Source organism: Phalacrocorax aristotelis, chromosome W, assembly GCF_949628215.1.
Source record: "Phalacrocorax aristotelis chromosome W, bGulAri2.1, whole genome shotgun sequence".
In the NCBI taxonomy this organism is placed as follows: domain Eukaryota; kingdom Metazoa; phylum Chordata; class Aves; order Suliformes; family Phalacrocoracidae; genus Phalacrocorax; species Phalacrocorax aristotelis.
Window position 1 is genome coordinate 28869969 of NC_134310.1, and position 18007 is coordinate 28887975.

Here is an 18007-nt window from a genome sequence, read left to right on the forward strand (position 1 = left end):
TTTCTGAAACAGGCCTCGTAAACTGTTCGAAGACCAAACTTTAGTTCGCCCCACGAATCAGGCAGCCTATAACGAACTGCTGCCAAAGAGGCAGCTGTTTTAAAAATCAGATTCTATTGCTTAGTACTTGCTGCTTTACTACTGCTTTATTACCCAGTGGCAGGATAACGAAATATGACTTCCCCGTGAAAGGAAAGACTTGTCTAGGAGATAATTTTCAAGGAAATTAGCACAACCTTCTAATGACACGAATTAGGCACAAAAAGCTGAAGAGAACACACTGTGTGCTAGCGCTTTCTTAAACAGCAGTAACTTTATTGCCCACAGATAATGCAAACATTTTCCACACTTGCTGCAATTCAGCAAGTTACCTACTTAACAAGGTTCACAAAAACTATGTATTTCAGAAGTACCCTATTGTTCTTTGAGCATATTCTCGTTTAAGGTGTTTATTATTGCTCAAATCTACAGTCTGGTTGTGATTGGCCACTCAGTCATGAGATATGCAGAATTAAAGATGATACAGGACTTTCAGGAACTCATTTTTAATTAGAAAATATACCTGCTTGTAGGATAAAAAACAATCCAAACTAACAATATTTGAATTTCTGAGTCCAGACTTTCTTTGGGCACGATACATCAGGATTAACTTTAAGCAGAACGGAACAGCAATAGAAAAAAATACTGTACATTGATTGCGAGAAGTAACATCTCAGCACAGATTAAGTGTTCACACTAAGGATGCTGTAGTGCTTCTAAAAAACTCCAAAAAATAAATAGGAAAAATGTCATTGGTTTGACACCAAAGAAAAGCTCTGAAGGCAAAAAAAAAAAAAAAAGAAACCATCTTTCAGTCCCACACAATTACTCCAAACAGTGTATTATTGACTGTAGTTCTCTTACTCTGTTAGGGCACCTCCCCCAAAATGGGGATCTCCTCATTTCTCTCCAACGAGAGCAAACGTCCTTTCTTCTAGAACCAGGTCCTTACGTACAACAAATTTTTGAAGGAAAAGGAGGAAAAAGGTGTAGCCAGGGCTTGAACTTGCCTCTGTAAAGCTTTTCCTAGCTGTCAGTATAAAAGCAAGGGACAGGAGACCTAGGTGGTACCTTCGCAATGAACACTCTCACTTTACCTCTCGATAGAAGGCGGCTGCGCAAGTGCTAAATTTCAGTTCGTTGCAATTTTCCCCCTCATATCCTGTCTAAAAAAGGAATTTGAATTTAAAGGCAACAGTAAACCACGCACGTATGTAAAGAGAAAGACTTGCTGTTTTAAAGTCAGTACACCAAGAAAATCAGAGAGACAACTAATGCCTGGGATATGTGAATAAAGGGTAAAATTCTGACAGGGGCACAACGGTTTTGGCGTTCATGTGGAAAGTAACACTGTTGTGTATGGATTTAATGCACTAGAAGCCACGTGAAAAAGTAACTAAGAAATGATTTAGTGGGTATTCCCAACAGAGACATTTAGCAGCACAGAAACGGAGGGACCTTCCTTCCCTCGTACACTATAAAATCCTGCTTTACACTAACGTCACACTGCATAATCTCAATTCCACTTGTTAGTGCCAAAATGATGCATATCTCTTACAAATGGCCAAATTCACAAGCAACACATTTAAACCAGAAATTGTTTAGTTCTACATTTATTGCAGATATTAAAAGATTAACAATGCTAACATGTTTACTTACACTAAAAAGAAATGTCAGTTATCCAATAACATAAGCATCTAATTGTTACTCGCTTAGCACTACTGCCAATTTGCACGGAACAGAAACTAGGAAATTGCTCTACAAGATTAATGGCAAAAAACAACCAAAAGACAGTAGACACACCACTGAAGTTAGTTAAAATGTTCACTGAAGCTTGCAGTCTTCATGGAAGAGAGCCTGGAACTAAAATAACAGAAAAGAAGCTAGTAAACTTTAAACAAGGCAACGTATCTGCATAACAAATGTTTCACATGTACAAGTATTTAAAATTTTCAAATCAGAGCTGCCTGCAAAAGCAGGTCAAAATAAAAGGAAATTCCTTTTGCAAAAGGAGCGTAAGGTCATCTCTTGGTAAAACAAGATAAAAGTGGCAAACGGTAACTCACTTGAGAGCAACACTGGAATCTCAGCACCGGTACTGCTCTGCTGATATCTTGTCCAAAGTTAAAGTTTGGCACAAGAAAGACAGACCGTACTACAGTCATCCAGGGTAGCAGATTAAGATTTTTCCCAACGTTATTCTCAAGACAGCATTATACTCTAAATTGGAATTGCACTCGGAAAGGACGGTACCACTTGCCAATCTGGATACCAACAATTTCCCCAGATCGGGTAAGCAGGTGTTTAGCAAACGCACCCCGAATGGTACCGCACCCAACAACCTCAGGTTAAATCAGAGCAGCGGGGAATGCCCGTCTGGGTTTGAGAGAGTGGATTTCAATCTAGTGTGAAGCTACGCTTTGCCTTGCGCCTTTCTGCAAACAGCATAACATATAATCCAGAATCCTTCCAAAATGTGCATGCGAACAAAGAGGTGAACGGGAAGTTTGCAGGGAGATAAAAATTGCGAGCGGCAACACTGGCAGCTTCATCAATGAAACGAAAAGAAAAGCTAAACCCTTTGAGTGGGTCTGAGAAATAAATCAGAGGCCAACAATACTGGGTCCAGTGTGTCATTCGAAAACAGCCCGTGGCCGATAGATCTCCGCTTCGAAAGGCTCACGTTTTACACTGCGGAACGGCTAATTAGGCACAGGAAAGAAAGGGGGGGGGCAGCGAAGAACACACCCAAATAGGAACATAACAGGTAAGCATACGCTGCCAAATACTGTAGCTGATGATCTTTCAAGTAGCCTCTGATCCAAAGCATTTAAGGATTTTAAACATCTCCAAGTAAAACCTACGAGAAACGTCAGGGCTATCAAACGTCCTTAATCAAGTGTGACAACCCGACATATTTATTTGTATTTATAGCCTCCATGCTTCAATTTCTTGCAATGTAAAGGTGAAGACATGTGTGATGTTCATGGAAAAACAGAACTACCAGCATATTTTTCCATACCCGCCATCGTGGTTTTATTTAGTGATTACGTGCTTCAAGGCAGTGAAAACTGAGTGATCAGAAAATTACACTGCGACATGATTTTGTTTCTCATGGTTTCAAAGACCCATACAGTAAAGAAAAAAAAATACTTGCATTCAGAAACTAAAACTGGTTGTTACAAGCAAGGAAAAGTGCGTTGCTGCAGAATGAAAATGAAGACACTCCCTTTCGACCAGCTGGGTTTTTAATGGAGCAAGAATATAATTTTGTTCTTTAACCAGCAGGCACAGGCAAGTTGATAACTGAAGAACACATTTTCTTGCATATTTGTCAGTTAGGAACTTGAGATGCTGCCACATTCCTGGGGGGTGCTATTAGTGGTGTACCACAAGCTCTTTGCTCTACAAGAAGCATGGTGCGGGATGAAAACAACAGCAAGACAGCACTCACTCCTATAAGCAAAACATGCGTCAGCTCAAGATAAACTCGTTAAAGAAAATGTCGGTGAAGTAGGTTTTGGTACTATAACATTCAAGTGAAGACTTTCGACTAGTTTTAGAAAGGCAATGATGGAGAAGGAGTACACTAAAAAGTGCGATATATTAAATTCTGTCACTTTCAGTAACCCAGTCACAGATCCCTTATTGATGTGCAAGCCGGGAAAAGATGAATGATCAGACCTTGGGCGTTCAGTTGTGGTAACACTGCTAAATCTTTCACGTCTTCAGAACTGCTTCACCAAGCAGTTAGGCAATGCTTTTTGTTGAAGCACAGCAGATTAATCCAGTCTTCTCTTTCAGTAAGTTCTGGAATCGTCCCTTAAAAGTATAAGCTTTTTGTCTTATTTCTCAGGGCTTTTCAATAAAAGAACTTCTGCAAAGCAAATACTGAATAGAAACAGAAATGACTCTCTAAACTGATGGTCTTATAAAACCGATGATCCGCTTCCAGATGACTTCCGAATATCTGACTTCCAAGTATTTTCTTCAGCGTTTTCTGCAGATGCATGAATTGCCCCTGCTCATGGCTTAAACTTCGAGAAGGAAAGAAACTATTCAAGAATTTGTTGGAGAAGAGCTGCAAATTTGTGTAAAAACAAAAAGTACACTTAAAATATGTACTACTTGTTCATTACAATGAAAAACCTTAGCAGCCGAGGCTTTCAAGGAAGAGCTTAGTGTTCTCAGGCTCAGTTATTCATCCTACACTTAAAGTCTAGAATCCTATACCAAATAAGCACGCAGGTAGAGACTCTTCTTAAAACTGGCGTATGGAGGAAAGGAAACTGCTTTATGCAGACTCCGGAAGTAGATCAGAAGATTAGCCCAGCAATAAAATGTAGTAAAATAAAATCTGAACTGCCTTGCAAGAAGATCTGAATTTGAGAAGACTCTTAGCTTCAGAAAGGATCAGAGCCAAACCAGGCTAGTCATATTTTTCATGTTGCTTATTCCATTTTTTGGTAAGCCACCTCATCACAAAACAGGCAAGCTTGGCCAAAGAGAGAGGTAAACAGGCACTTCCGAGAACAAAATCAGTTGTTTCTTCCTCAGAAGATGACATCCAAGTTGTTAGCTTGCACAATTGAATACAAGACTAACTTTAATCTTGGAAAAATGTTTTAATACATTAGTATTCAAGTCCACTACTATAGAACAAAGCGTTCTTCATACTGGCATACTCTGCCGAAGATCTTTCACACAGCAGCCTTTGCAAATCCGTGCACTTCCTAGCGAGCGAGGCTCTTATGTCAAACCTAGGAAGCAAGATTTGGGGTAATTCAGCAGTTCAGAGCAGTTCAACGTAGGTCTGGATTTTCATGAAATGTTAAGAAGCCAGATATACTCATGGAAACAGTAATATTTTCTTGGTAAAGGAAGACTTAAAAACCCCTGGTATTTTAATGTTTGCAGGAATTCATAAACCAGACGTGTCCATTGCACATACCTATTTACTTGCTCTTTTCTGCCTGTACATTTGTATCATTCTTTGACGGAAAACATCAAATGCATCTTCTTTATTTTCTTCCCCTGCAACACCCAAGCCCTCCCCTGCAGAGGTAGCACCCCTAGGGAGTAAAATGAATAGTTAGAACACTCTGTTTCCGTTACATTGGACAACGTGCAGAGAGATCTAAACAGTAGCTTCCAACATAGACACAATTCAAGTGGAGAGTAATTCTGCTCTGTTTCGGGGAGAAGGGGAGCGGAGGCTTGGTACCTGGCATACCAGATCAACTATAAAACAGTTCCCACCTCCCATTACACATGCAAATACCCACCAGAAGATAAACGCTCCTATGGTATTAAGGGAGCAGTGAAGATATAGTCATCTAACGGATCAAATTCTCACATGAACTCTTGTATTAAACACTTTATCCATGGTAGGTAGGATCCTCTGTTGAAAAGATAGCAAAAATTGCCTCATTTCTTACATTTCAAAAATGACAGAAGTCAGAGGCTTCGAGGAATGAGTAGGAAACACTACATACCTCTGGAAAAGAGAGGAAATTTTTACCAAGGGATCATAATGCTGCTTGCTTAAAGTTTCTAGCGCCCAAAGCAAGCTGAAGTCTTGCAGGACACATACCATAGACAAAACCTGGAGCTCCTGCCCTTCCAAGAAAAATGAGTCATTAACTCATCTCTCTTCACCCAGACATGCCAACAGAAGCAGACAGGCCTCAACAATATCAAAACAACTTTCTGCTCTGGAAGTAGATGGAGAGGATGACCCACAAGAACGTAGAGATACAAACAATTAAAAACCACCTCTTTCTCCAGGCTATGTGCATAGAACGCAGATATTACAAAGCTAAGATTAATGAAACCTCTGCCACAGGAGTGATCCTCTGTGCCAGTTTTATCCTCCAAGTCAGTATCATTGGCATTCTCTATTAAAGAGTTCATTACGTGAAGTAAGAAAATTTAGACTGCCCCATGTGCGGAAATTGGGATTTCTGTGCTATCAGAGTGAAACCAGAGGACCTTAAGTAAAACAAAGAAAAATGATTCTTAGCCAGTTTCTGTAATAATAGGTACACTTAAGCCAAGACTGTTGTGCAATTCTAAAAGAATATTCACAGACTCTAAAAAGCAAATCCAATTTACAGGCCACAGCAGAACCCCTGAGTGCTCTTTCTTCTTCTGAACAGTACAGAGTCCGACTTGGCAGCTGTATGATCAAGTGAAGTTACGTTTTAAATTACGGTTAGAAGTCAAATCACCTAAAAGACCTCCCAAAACTTTGCGCTTTTTTTTCACCTTTTAGAGTATGACCTGTCTGAAGCAGAGTCTCTTCACTGGCTGTTTCCATGTCACAACGGCCGCTTCACACTTCCAAACAGGAAGAACAGATATTTTTTTTTTTCTATTTACACCACTGTTCCTCTTCTAGATTAGTTTTTTTATACTGAAAGTAGTCGAAGACATGAGATAATGATTCACAGGAGGTTCTATCCCCTAACAATGTTCTGCCTTTGACTGCGTTTTGGTTTGGTTTTAAAAGTCTCTTGAACCACAGAATTGGTCAGACCCATAGCTGTGACAAGTTCTTAAGAGAGGGAACAGCTCACAAAATTAACATGAAACTCCATTTAAAACTTCTGGACCCACCATTTCTGTAAGGAGTCACCATGCAATTCATACATCTTCTACAGTAACATAAATAAAAATCTCCTCAGACCCCCAAATATTACTTGCTCTCACAGCCAAAGACAAGCTTTAAGCTTTCCTAACAAAAAAAGGGCCTCGAGTTTCTTTGTGTAACAACCGATGTGCTTGAATACATCAGTTTTAGATATCAGTGTTACATAATGATGAAGATATGCTCTACAATTGGAGTGTCTCCAATTATTAATCCATCCCCTTTTGCTCAGAGAATGAGATTAGACAGCACGTGGCCTTTTAAACAAGTCAACAATAGAAGAGCTGGTAGTTTTCAAAAGGGGAGGAAAGAGTAGAGGCTACACATTACTAAATGGAAAAAAACCACCCTGTATCGTATCAAAGCAACGAACAAGAGAAAGCAAAACGTTAAATGGCACTGGTTTCATCCTCACTGAGGTTGTCCTGAAGTATTGTCCAAAGAATGGCTCTGGTGGGAAAGCGGAGAGGGGGCACACCACGGAAATAATAATATGGAGCTCTCGCTACATTACAAGTCAACAAGTTTTTGTAAGAGGTACAGAAAGCAGTTCTTCATTACTCTTCGCAGGTGTCTTTACAGAAGTGACACAGCAATGGACTCGAGCTGGAAAAACTGCATTTTCGCACATTAAAAATGCAGTTCTTAGTGATGGCCAGAAACTTTTAGAATGCGGTGGGCCAGCTGTCACACCAGATACAACCGAATAGCTCGTGATTAGCTGTGCAGCGGAGCTTGGGCCAGGAGCTACAGGAACAAAAAAATTTATTAATATATTTGGTCGCAACAAGTTTTGAGGCTCAGAATCAAGGTTCTAACACTGGTGAACACAAGAGAGCTACAGGCGAAGTAAGCTGCTTTCTCATTGTCCATGTGCTGCTGAGGAAGGAAATATAGGACAAATAGCGACGGCCACCGGACCACAGGGAGCACTAAGGAAAAAAAGCAAGCAAGCAGCCAGAAGGATCCCACAGCTACAATGACCAGAACTGTCCAAGGCATGAAAATAGAAATCCCTGGAGAAAGAAGACTGTTAAACCACAGATTATGTGTGCGGACTAGAAAGCTTGTCCTATGGGTTCAGGGAGAAATTAATAGTTTCTGCCTCCTTATTCAGTCAGGGAGTTGAAGGAGAATCATTTCTGCCTCCTTATGCAGTCAGGGACTTGAAGGAGGTATTATCCATTCTCCGGGCTGGCAGCAGTGGATACTGGATACAGCAACTTTAAAAGACAAAAATGAAGATTCAAACCCAAAAGTGTATTTTAAAGGAAAAAGCACACTTACCTTCTGGCAGATGCACTTACCTCTTTCAGTATGCAGTGGAATGAATCACATAATTAGAGTGCAAATAAATTTGTGGCCTAAACCTAGAAGCACTGTGCATGGCATTCCTAAAGTTTACTTTTATATTATGTAGCTGGTGTGGTAGCAAGGAGGTCCCCAGGATAATACTATGTGTTAAAAAAATAAAACCCCCAAACAACTAAATATACCAAACACCAAAAAACACCTGCTGAAGAACAGGGGCACCCATGTACCTTCAGAAAGTGTCTGCACACTGCGGCATTCACGCTGCAGCCCTCAGTGACGTCAAATTGGATGGCAAGAAACAGCCCCCTTCCAGACCAGACTCTGCCCAACCTGGCCAGAAAAAGGCGTGAATTCTCCATGCTCAACTTTGCTGAGGCCAGAGGCCAGCGCCAAGAAGGAAACAAACCACGGAACCGGCCACATCTAGGCGGGTTAGACAAACATAGCTACTGTTAGAATCCCAGCCTTTTCCAGAGCTGCCAAATTTCTGTAGCGTGTGCCCATTACATACACTTTTACAGGCTCTCTGATTCCTTTTCCTCGTGTACCAAGGCCATGTCCTTCTTGCCAGCCCATCTTCTGGAGCATCTGGAAACCCACATTCCTGTTTGTCAGTTTCTTGTGTGAAAATTCTAAGTCTTTTGGTTTCTGTGGAGAGGAAATAACAGAAAAGCAAAGGGGGGAGTTTGTTATACAGGGAGATCGTGTAATAAAAATCCCTTAAAAAAAAAACCCGCTTATAGAACTAAGTGTGTTTGAATTTCCGGATATACAGAAATATCTTCTAAGGAGCACTTCTCTAGATACCCAGGAAAGGCCTATCAAAGAGTAATATCTGCCTTGCTAGTTTAAAAAAACCCAAAAATTAACAAATTTATTTCAGAGTCTCAAACTGTTTAATTACATTATTAAAACAGCAAAGAGTACACCTTCATATTTTAAAAGGTATTTATGGTTTTTTAGTAATAAATACTGACTGATCCGATGACTGAATCCCTACTACAAATACAGAAGCAGTCAAATAACATCTCACCAATTTTGGAAAACGACAATATATATTCCAGACAGCAACACACTGATTTCTTTTTTTTTTTTTTTAATAGAAGACAAGACTAACACAGAGCTGTTCAATAGTGCTCTGAGCATAAAATCTTTAATTATGACACAGGTAATTAAAAGACAACAGGAGCCATGGCTCTCGTCAGATTTAGCCCAGTCTTTTTCAGGATCAGGCTCTTCAGGTTTTAATTCGATTTTCTGACCATAACACATTTTCAGCGGCTGTCTCTTGTAAAGACAGTCGATTCTCAGAATGCAATGGTAAACCAGAAGTGTCCTTTACCTTCTTCTTCTTTGTAACTGGGCAACCACGAGGCCTATCATAAGCAATTCTGACAGGTTCATGCACTGCAAGTCAAATCAAAGACAAAATTCAGCTGTAAAGAAAACCAATTTTAATAGAGAATTCCAAAATACGTCTCAACTGGGATGCCACTAACTCAATGCCTTGGTCTCAAATCAGAGCCAAGAAAAAAGATGAGAATAAAACAAATAAACAAAAAGACAACAAACCCCAAAAAACAAACCACAAAAGAAATTATACAACATTTTTTCCCCTCCACCACAAAACAGGCGTTTAGTACATACATGTATTTAGTTTTGGACATATCATGCCAGCAATACACTGATATATGATATGCTGTAAGGACTTTAGATCTCTCATTTCCCTGAGCTTCTGTAGTATTTGATAGAAAATTCAGACTAGACTTAAATGAGGTTATTGTACATCGCCTTCATAGCACAAATGACAACCTTCATGAAAAAAAATCATTATGCAAAGACAAGACATTTGTTAAAGTAGCTGCAGAGCACATATAATCAGTTTTAAGCTACTTCTTTCCCAGTTCTTAGAATATCATGACCCACCCCTGCTGTGGCCATACTGACAAAATTTGACAGGCCAATCCAAAGTCTAAACATATTTAGTCAAACACTCGGAATATGTTCAGTGCAGTACTTAAGTCTGTTAAACCTTCCGTACACTGATAAAACAAACCCCACAAAAAACTACTGCCGTGTGATTTTTAAGCAGGAGAGGGAGGATAACACTCACATACACTTCGAGAATATTTGAGGAGTGACGCTTGACACAAACTTTGCTATTGCACTCTAACACAAGAACTGTTATGCAATTTTTTCAGATTCCCCTTTGTCAGTTGAATGAACCTTTAAATGAACAGCGTGTTCATTTTTGTATTAAAGAAATGTAATTCTTTTAGCCAATAACAGTAACAAAGTACATAAAAATCAGGAATTCTCTACTGATGCCTACAAAATATCTTTTAATTAATGCTCACCTTTTGGTTCTTCTATGAGGCAAATCCTTTTAGATGCAGGAATCATGCCGACTTTCAGAGACTTGCTGCTGATTCGTTTGCGAGGAAATAGGGTACCAGGAGCAGGAGTTGATGCCTGTGTCGACAGATTTGGTATAGCACCATCAGATGATGTGGCTAGCTGCATTTCACCTGTTGAAATTTCCTCTCCTGTTTTGGAAATCATCTCTTCAGCTACGTTTTCCACACTTCTACCTGCTGACACGTCATCCTCTTCTCCCTCCTCTGCTTGCTCCATTTCCATTTCTTCCAAAGGCTGGGAGATATCCTCCTCAAACTCAGCTTCCTCCTCATTTTCTTCTTCCTCTTCTTCTTCATCCTCCTCCTCTTCTGAAATATCTGGATTTCTCTCTTCAGGTTTAGCACCTTCCCCAGCATCAGACACTTCTGACACAGCACTGAAGTTAATAGACGGACATAACTCATAGACTTTCATTCGGTAAAACTTGAAAGCAGAACTGTTTCGATCCTGTAGAAACCTGAGCAAAAATTACAGTGAAAATAACATCAGAAAGACATTTTCTTTAGCAAGCATGAAGCAAGACACTAGAAGTAAATATCTTAATAATCTTTTGAACGGTCCTTCCAGGTGTGTTTTTGTAGAACTGCAGGATTCCCCGACGACACGTACTAAGAGCAGCAATCATTCTCCTCAGTTCTTATAGGCTACTGTTAATCAGCACTTCTCTAACTGCGCAGTAAAGAACTCGCTACTCTTCACTATAGAGATGGAGAAACTAAGACAAGACGCTAGCTCTGGATGACCCAGAAGGCAAACCACAGACCCCAGAAGAGAATTCAAGTTTTCCAGATTTCAGTCCTGCGGTCTATGTGGAAGGAGGTGTATCGATTCTGAGAGACAGAAGAGAGAACAGGGCTCCGCTTCTGTTGGCACAGCGTGACTAAAAGGAAAAAACCTGTGCTAATTGACACCAGAGCACTTAGGCCTTCCTAATCAAAGCCTCGCTTAAAGAAAATAACGAGATTGAAAATACTGTGGCAGAGCACTGTTTCAAGATGCAAGCTGATTACTTAAGATATAAGAGAAGAGATACTATATCAGTGCATGTACGCATTTGGGAGAAGCGTTTGTCTGTCTTAGATATTTCAGATATTCACCATTAATGGAGGTGCTGAGCAGGACAACAGGGAGTATTGCTCAAAGTCCTCTGTTCCTAAACACATCGAATAAAAGCACACATCTCAACAAACGATAAAAGCAAATATCTCTCTAGCAATTGTTTAGATGTATTTTGATTTTTCGTATTGGCCCATTTACGCAGATAAATGTGTAGGTTACTCACCAAAGATCTGGGTTATCTGCACTGTTGTCTATGCTGAACTGCTCAATTTCTGGTCCTACCTGAGCGACAAACTTGGCAAGTTTCTCTGCAGTTTCCATTGTTTTAGCATCCACTGCAAGAAACAGAACGGCCATTATCTATAGCTTCATACAAAACCTGCATCACTGGAAGGTCATTACAGTTGAGAAGTATCTACTTTAGCAAAATAAATCCTTTTTAGAATTTCCAGCAGAACATTATTCGATTTTTCTCTCACATAATTTACAATTTAAAATCTAATCTTGAATCTTCGCTTACCGTCAGGAAACTGAGAGGACAATGGTGGGAAGAGTTCAGGCGGTGCTAGTAAATCCTCAGAATCCGCCCTTTCTTCTGCTGGCAGAGGGACCTCCGAACTGGTGGCACACTGTGACGATAAGGTTGCATCGAGGGAAGAACTCTTCTCAGACAGGCTGGGTTCCGCTACGGAAGGCTTTGTCTGGACTGAACCTTGAAGATGCTTGTCTTGGTGCTTCAGCACCGTACCAGCCGAAAGCACGGTCTGGGTCCCTATGGTTGCTCTCCTCACCTTCCTTCCTCGAATACCATGTTGTGTGATAATCCCAAGCCTTTTTCTTTTAAACAGCCTTCTCTTAATACTTGCGACTTTCCTGGCATACAACATGGCCCTGACTGATTCTGTCGCAGATTCTTCTAGCGTTCTGCCCTCACCACCCTCTTCCTTTCCCGATGATGTCCGCCTTTGCATCTCCGATAACTTCAGTCTGTAATACTTGTATTCTAGACTATCTTCATCAGACAAGAACCTAAACAAAATCATATAAATAAAAGGAAAGCCTAAGCTGAAAGCACAACCAACCTCAAATTCTCAGATCAGAAACTCAGCAGCAATTGATCCTTTTTTCCAGGGGCCTACACAAGTTGCTACATTAACGTTGGCCAGCAGAGGTTCTTCTCAGAAGAACATACAACTCCACTTCTACAGCAGTGAGTAAAGCATGCCAAGCAAATAAATGATGGAGGGGTTTGACATAAATCATTTGGCTAGTAATTAATCAGCTGGGCTGCAATTCACACACGAAGAGATACTGTTGTATTAAAGGTCATCACACTTGGAAGTGTCTCAGCTTTCCCTTCCCAACATTATTCATAGAACACCAGATCCGTGAGCCTGTTGCCTTCCTGTGCGGTGATATTAACTACATTTGCTTACTATTTTCATCTTGTAAAAGTAAATTGCTTCTAACATCATCTATTTGGATTGACAGACAGTCATTATTGACAGATCAAAAGGAATGTGGTCTACTAGACAAAGCAGAAGCAACAGGACAGTTTCCAGGGATATCAGGAAGTATAATTAGCTGAGGAAACATCTCCAAGAAGTCTCATTAAATATACAATATGCTTTGATCTTACACCCCTGGAATGAAATAGTGAATTTAATTAAATATATTCCAAATATCTTCAGCAGAGAGTAGTATTACGACATACTGTTCAAACACACCTACCAATATTCAGGACAGTTCTTTTGAGCGTTTCTCTCTTTGGCAGACAATGTTCCTGAAACAATGCTATTCACCAGCTGTTCAATTGTCTCTACAACTTTCCGATCAGCTCGCTGTGGGGCTGCAGGAAGAAATAAAATGCAGTCGTATTATTCTCATCAACAGAGTATCAATATGGCATCCTCGTTATTCTTTGACATACTGACATTTGCAATTTTTCAACACGTTAATATTAAAAAGGCTGCACTTAATACTAGAATAAACTAAGGAAACCTTGGAAACTTTCCAACTGTTTTCTCAACTCAACTTAGATTCTGGGACAGTTTATTATGAGAAGGACTGTGGTTTAGGAAACTTAACCTTTGCCGTCCTGGGCAAGTCAAGCCATCCTTTAAATGGCAATTACTTATTGCATCAACAGGATTTTGTGCAAAAGAAGCATATTTGAACAGTGCTCTGAAGGGGACATCTCCAAATTATTAGCTATTCAGTGTCAGTGCCACAAGACCTCCCTGCGGAAGTATCTGAAGTTCAATTAGGAAAAAACAGATGAGTAAAGTGAGGGAGGATGCTTCAGGGAGGACAAACTCGGTGGCCCGACAGAATAGAGGAGACAGTACTCCTATAGATGGTAATATATAAACAACTTCAAAGAAATACACCTGCATCTGATAAACGCAGTAACCGTAACATCTCTGACTTTGCTTACACGCAAGCACTTACTGTGTGGCACAGCCAGCTCCAGCTGTGGTCCTGCCTTCCCCACCTCGAAGCTGTGAAGCTGGAGGGCAGGGCAGCTGAAGCAGCCACAGGCACAAGGTGAAAAGCCTAGAGTTCAACTGTAAGGATGTGCAGGAGAGGGGAGGAAGGAGACGCGCTTTCATCCACAAAGCTGAAAGCAATTGCTACAACAGATAGTATCTACTACCTGCCTCGGCACTGCTAGGGATGCACATGGGATTCCCAGAACCAGGAATTCTTGACCTAATGACACCATAAAAATTAAGCTAAAATGCTAGCGACAAATAAAGACATTATATAGTGCAAAGTATCTTATAGCAGTTCACTCACTTTTAACTTTTGTGTCAGGGGAGGGTTTTTTAAGCTGTACTGTGGACTCTGGTTCAGCTTTTTTCATCTGAATCGGATACCCGCTCTTCTCCAACCAAGCCTTCAAGTTTTCAATGTACTCTCTTCCAAACAACGTTGAATCATCGAAGTTTGGGAATAGTGTTGGTGCCGGAGCCATCTCCTGGAGCCCCACGGCTTCAAGTATTTTCTCTTGCCTAAAAACAGAGGCTAGCGCGAAGGTCTGACCCAGAAGTGCTAAAGACTTACGACACAGAGAAACAGTGGTCTCGAAAGCACTTGCCATTTCTCTTGGATTACCAAAACCGCTCGTCTTAATGCTTAACTCGTAAGCATTGCAGGCCATAAGCAGCGGCGTAACACCTTTTAGGAGCCGGTCTTGTAGCCTCATTATGTATTTATCAAAAGGTTTTATTATTTCAAAGAAGCAGTTCTTTGTTTTCACAGCACCCTTGTCCAATAGCATATTTAAAAACTCATTGTCCACTTTGGGAGTTTTCAGAGCAGCATGTTGTAAACTCTTGATAGTAAAGAAACAATAATCTCTGTGTTCTGGCTTCAAGGAGCATTTGAACGAAGCAAGCATTTTTGCACAGGTTTCTGTCTCTAGCTCAAAGAGAGCTCCAAAGAGCCGGGAAAACTCTGCGTCGTTTTTTATTGCATGAAACCCAGCCCATTTTATAATTTCTATTCCAAACGTTGAAAAAATGTCCGATTTGTCCACAAGGTCAAAATTGAGATTTCTGAAAACATGCGCAGGCTTTGGGAGCCTGAGAATAGGTCTCTGGGTTGTTATAGTCGGCCTCTGAGTAGGTCGTGGGGGCAGCTTCTGATTAGGGCGCTGGATGGCCACCGGCCGCTGGTTAGGGCGTTCAGCAGCGTCCGGCATTTGATCAGGTTGCATAGCTGGCTTCTGATCAGGGCCCAGTGGCAGTTTTTTAGTGTTCCATTTCTTCAGGGGAGTTTTGATATCTCCTTTGAATACTTTCGTTTTAACAGCGCCCCTTGTAATACGCTTCCCTCGCAGAGGTCTTCCCCTGCCAATGTTGCCCCTCCGTATCGGGGGTCGGAACTCGCTGTCAGATTGAATTCCAAAGTCTACGTCATACTCCTGATTCTCCATGTTGCCATACTCGTCTTCCATGAGTCCTGGTGATCTAAAATCACCTAAAATATCTGAAGAACTGAAGTCAGTTTCGTGTGGTCCGGTGGATTCCCAAGCATCAGGAGGGCCATAGTCCTGGTCATGAGAAGCCAGGCCCCCATACTCCCGGTCATGGGATGTCGGGCGTCCGTACTCCCGATCGCGAGATGCCGGACGCCCATACTCCCGATCGTGCGACGCTGGACGCCCATACTCCCTGTCATGCGAAGCTGGATGCCCATACTCCCTGTCACGAGATGCCGGGCGGCCAAATTCCCGGTCACAAGACGCCGGGCGGCCATACTGTTCATGGTAATAGTTATCTTTCCTTATGAGAGGACTAGTAGATCTGTAAGAAGGTCCTGGATAGTCATCTCTAGGGTCTTCACTCCAGTCATCATGTGGATGGTGCTGGGCATTGTCATGAGTATATCTTCCATCATCATGAAAACTGTCTTCATATCGTGGTCTTGGGACTGGCCTTGAATGAGCTGAAACGATAAAAACATAAATACACCAATGCACTGCAAGCAGTGCTGAGAAAAAAATTTATGAACACATTTAGACACTTACAGGAGTCAACGCATCAAAACTTCTGAAGAACAGCACATGTGTCTGACTTCAGGATATTCCCATTTGCTTTCTTACGTACATTGAATAATTCATAATAAGCAAAAAGCAACAAATGATCAACAAAGGCTAAACACACCCAACAAAACAATTTATTAAAAATTCCACTCTCAGTAAAGCCGAAACGCAAATTCTGCTATAAACCCCATTTTCTACTTGCTCACAACTTTCTCGGTCTAGGAAGACGCTAACGTTGTGCTCATAATGCTTCTGCTCGGATTTCTCTGATGCAAAAATATCAAAAGCGTGCACTTTCTGTTTCCACGCTGAATGTTCGAATTCCACAGTTGAAGAGAAGACCATATTTTCTACAAACTCATACACAATTATCTAAGATAATGTTAAAGTAAAAAACACTAGAATTTCCTGCAAAGTATCCAAGAACCCCTATTCCCCAGTTCAGGTAGTTAAATTCAGAAAGTAAAGAATATTCAAAGAAATTAAGTATTTAAAAGAAATTATTTCTTCGGAACTTATTCAACTTTACGAGAACAGAAGAGACGTCATTTTAAAACTCTCAATTTCCTATGAATGGAATCCAAGTTACTTTTCTAGACGTTTTAAATGTCAAATTTAGAAGAATTCGCAGATCATGTTTTGTATATGTTCACTAGATTAGTGTCCTTTCTCTAGCTTTTTCTCCAAAACCAACATGAAATACGCAGTCCTACATTTATTTAGCTTATCAGATATCAACAGAATTCTGTCCCGCAGCGATGGCTCTGGAGACCTCCCTGAAATCAGACCCACTCTCTGATGCAGCCCGAACAGAATTCCTTTGTTTGAAATTCTTTTTTTTTTTTTTGCCTGGAATTTGCATTCCACATTGAAATAGTGTCAGTCATACCAAGCTATTAGCCTCTTGGATAAAATAGGTGTTGAAAAGCACCAGCACAAGTCCATGTTTTAGGCAAATATACGTAAATGGAAGGCAAGGAATCTAACAGACCAGCACAAGTCCATGTTTCAGGCAAATATACGTAAATAGAAGGCAAGGAATCTCACAGAGCTGTTAGCAGAAGAGCAGGTATAATCTACGGCACAGCACGCCGGGGCTTCATTACCTTTGAAATGATGGATTGTGTCCTCTAGAGCATCACCCCGGTCCATGCGATACCTTTTAACTTTGTCCTGCACTACAGCATCAAACGTCTCCCGTGTGATCCGCCGAGAGGCCATTTTTATCCTGTAGCAAAACAGCACAATGCCGTCCCTGACCGGGGCACGGACGCCGGGGACGGTCTTCCCGCTACCCGAGCGCTGCCGGCACCTTCCCGGCGCCCCGGACCCCCCCGCTGGGCTCGGCCCGGGGGGATCCCCGTGAGCACTGAGCAGGGGTGCAGGCAGTTCCCTCCACCGGTTCCCCGCACGGGGTGGGGGGGACCAACCTGAGGTAAAACGCAGCTTGAGGGGGGGACCCGCGGCCGCCTCCCGCCTTCCCGCCCCTCACCGGACGATTCCCCCCCCCCCCCCCCCCCCCCAGCACCCCACCGCCCACCGCCCCGCGCTGCCGCGGGCACCGGGAGGAGGGGGGGGGGAAGGAGGAGGGGAGGGGCCGCCGCCGCCCCGCCCCGCGGCCCGCCCCCGCCCTCACCGAGGCCGCCCCCCCGCCCCGGTCCCGCAGCCTCCCCGCCACACGGGAATCTCCCAGCAGCCCCCGCGGCACGCCGCTCGCCCGCTGCCCTGCCCTCAGCCGCGCCTGCGCAGTGCGGGCCCTGCCGCGACACCTCATCCCCTCAAGGCGGGTGCTTTCGGGGAAGGTGCTGCTTTAGCGCCTATTGGTACTAACGGTGAGGGCGCGGTCCCGGGTCAGACGGCACCGTAAGCGGAGCGAGCGGGCCGCAGCCTTCCGCTCCTTCGGCGGGGCCCCGGGGCGCCCGCTGGCCTGCAGGCCCGCCTCAGCGAGTCCCCGCATACCGCGCTTGCGCAGAAGGCAG

The 18007-nt window shown here is 42.4% G+C and overlaps 1 protein-coding gene across 14 annotated transcripts; it reads right to left on the reverse strand.

The window, feature by feature from the left end:
• Window positions 1-795: 795 nt before the first annotated feature.
• On the reverse strand, window positions 796-18005 carry SUGP2 (SURP and G-patch domain containing 2). Of its 14 annotated transcripts, none has more exons than XR_012657731.1 (12): window positions 17860-18005; window positions 17135-17256; window positions 14279-15931; window positions 13211-13328; window positions 12000-12508; window positions 11703-11814; window positions 10594-10877; window positions 10360-10474; window positions 9345-9409; window positions 8514-8650; window positions 4991-5111; window positions 796-1902 (listed from the first exon to the last, which is right to left on the reverse strand). XR_012657731.1 is itself a non-coding variant. In XM_075077230.1 (11 exons), the coding sequence occupies exons 2-10, from the start codon at window positions 17247-17249 to the stop codon at window positions 4991-4993; spliced, it is 3348 nt and encodes a 1115-aa protein (XP_074933331.1). In that variant the 5' UTR covers window positions 17250-17256; window positions 17860-18004; the 3' UTR covers window positions 796-1902. The 14 variants fall into 14 exon arrangements, 8 of the variants coding, with proteins under 8 accessions (XP_074933331.1, XP_074933332.1, XP_074933330.1 ...); XR_012657732.1 differs by having other exon boundaries at window positions 796-4076; XR_012657729.1 differs by having other exon boundaries at window positions 796-4799.
• Between the last annotated feature and the right edge of the window lie 2 nt (window positions 18006-18007).

Excerpts from the sequence above, each read along its gene's own strand:
- SUGP2 (XM_075077226.1), bottom strand. The coding sequence starts at position 17,249 with ATGGCCTCTCGGCGGATCACACGGGAGACGTTTGATGCTGTAGTGCAG. Across the intron at positions 10,878-11,702 it reads GCAGATAACCCAGATCTTTG|GTTTCTACAGGATCGAAACA; the intron begins GTGAGTAACCTA and ends ATTTTTGCTCAG. Across the intron at positions 8,426-8,513 it reads ATCAGAGAGCCTGTAAAAGT|ATGTGGCCGGTTCCGTGGTT; the intron begins GTATGTAATGGG and ends TAACCCGCCTAG.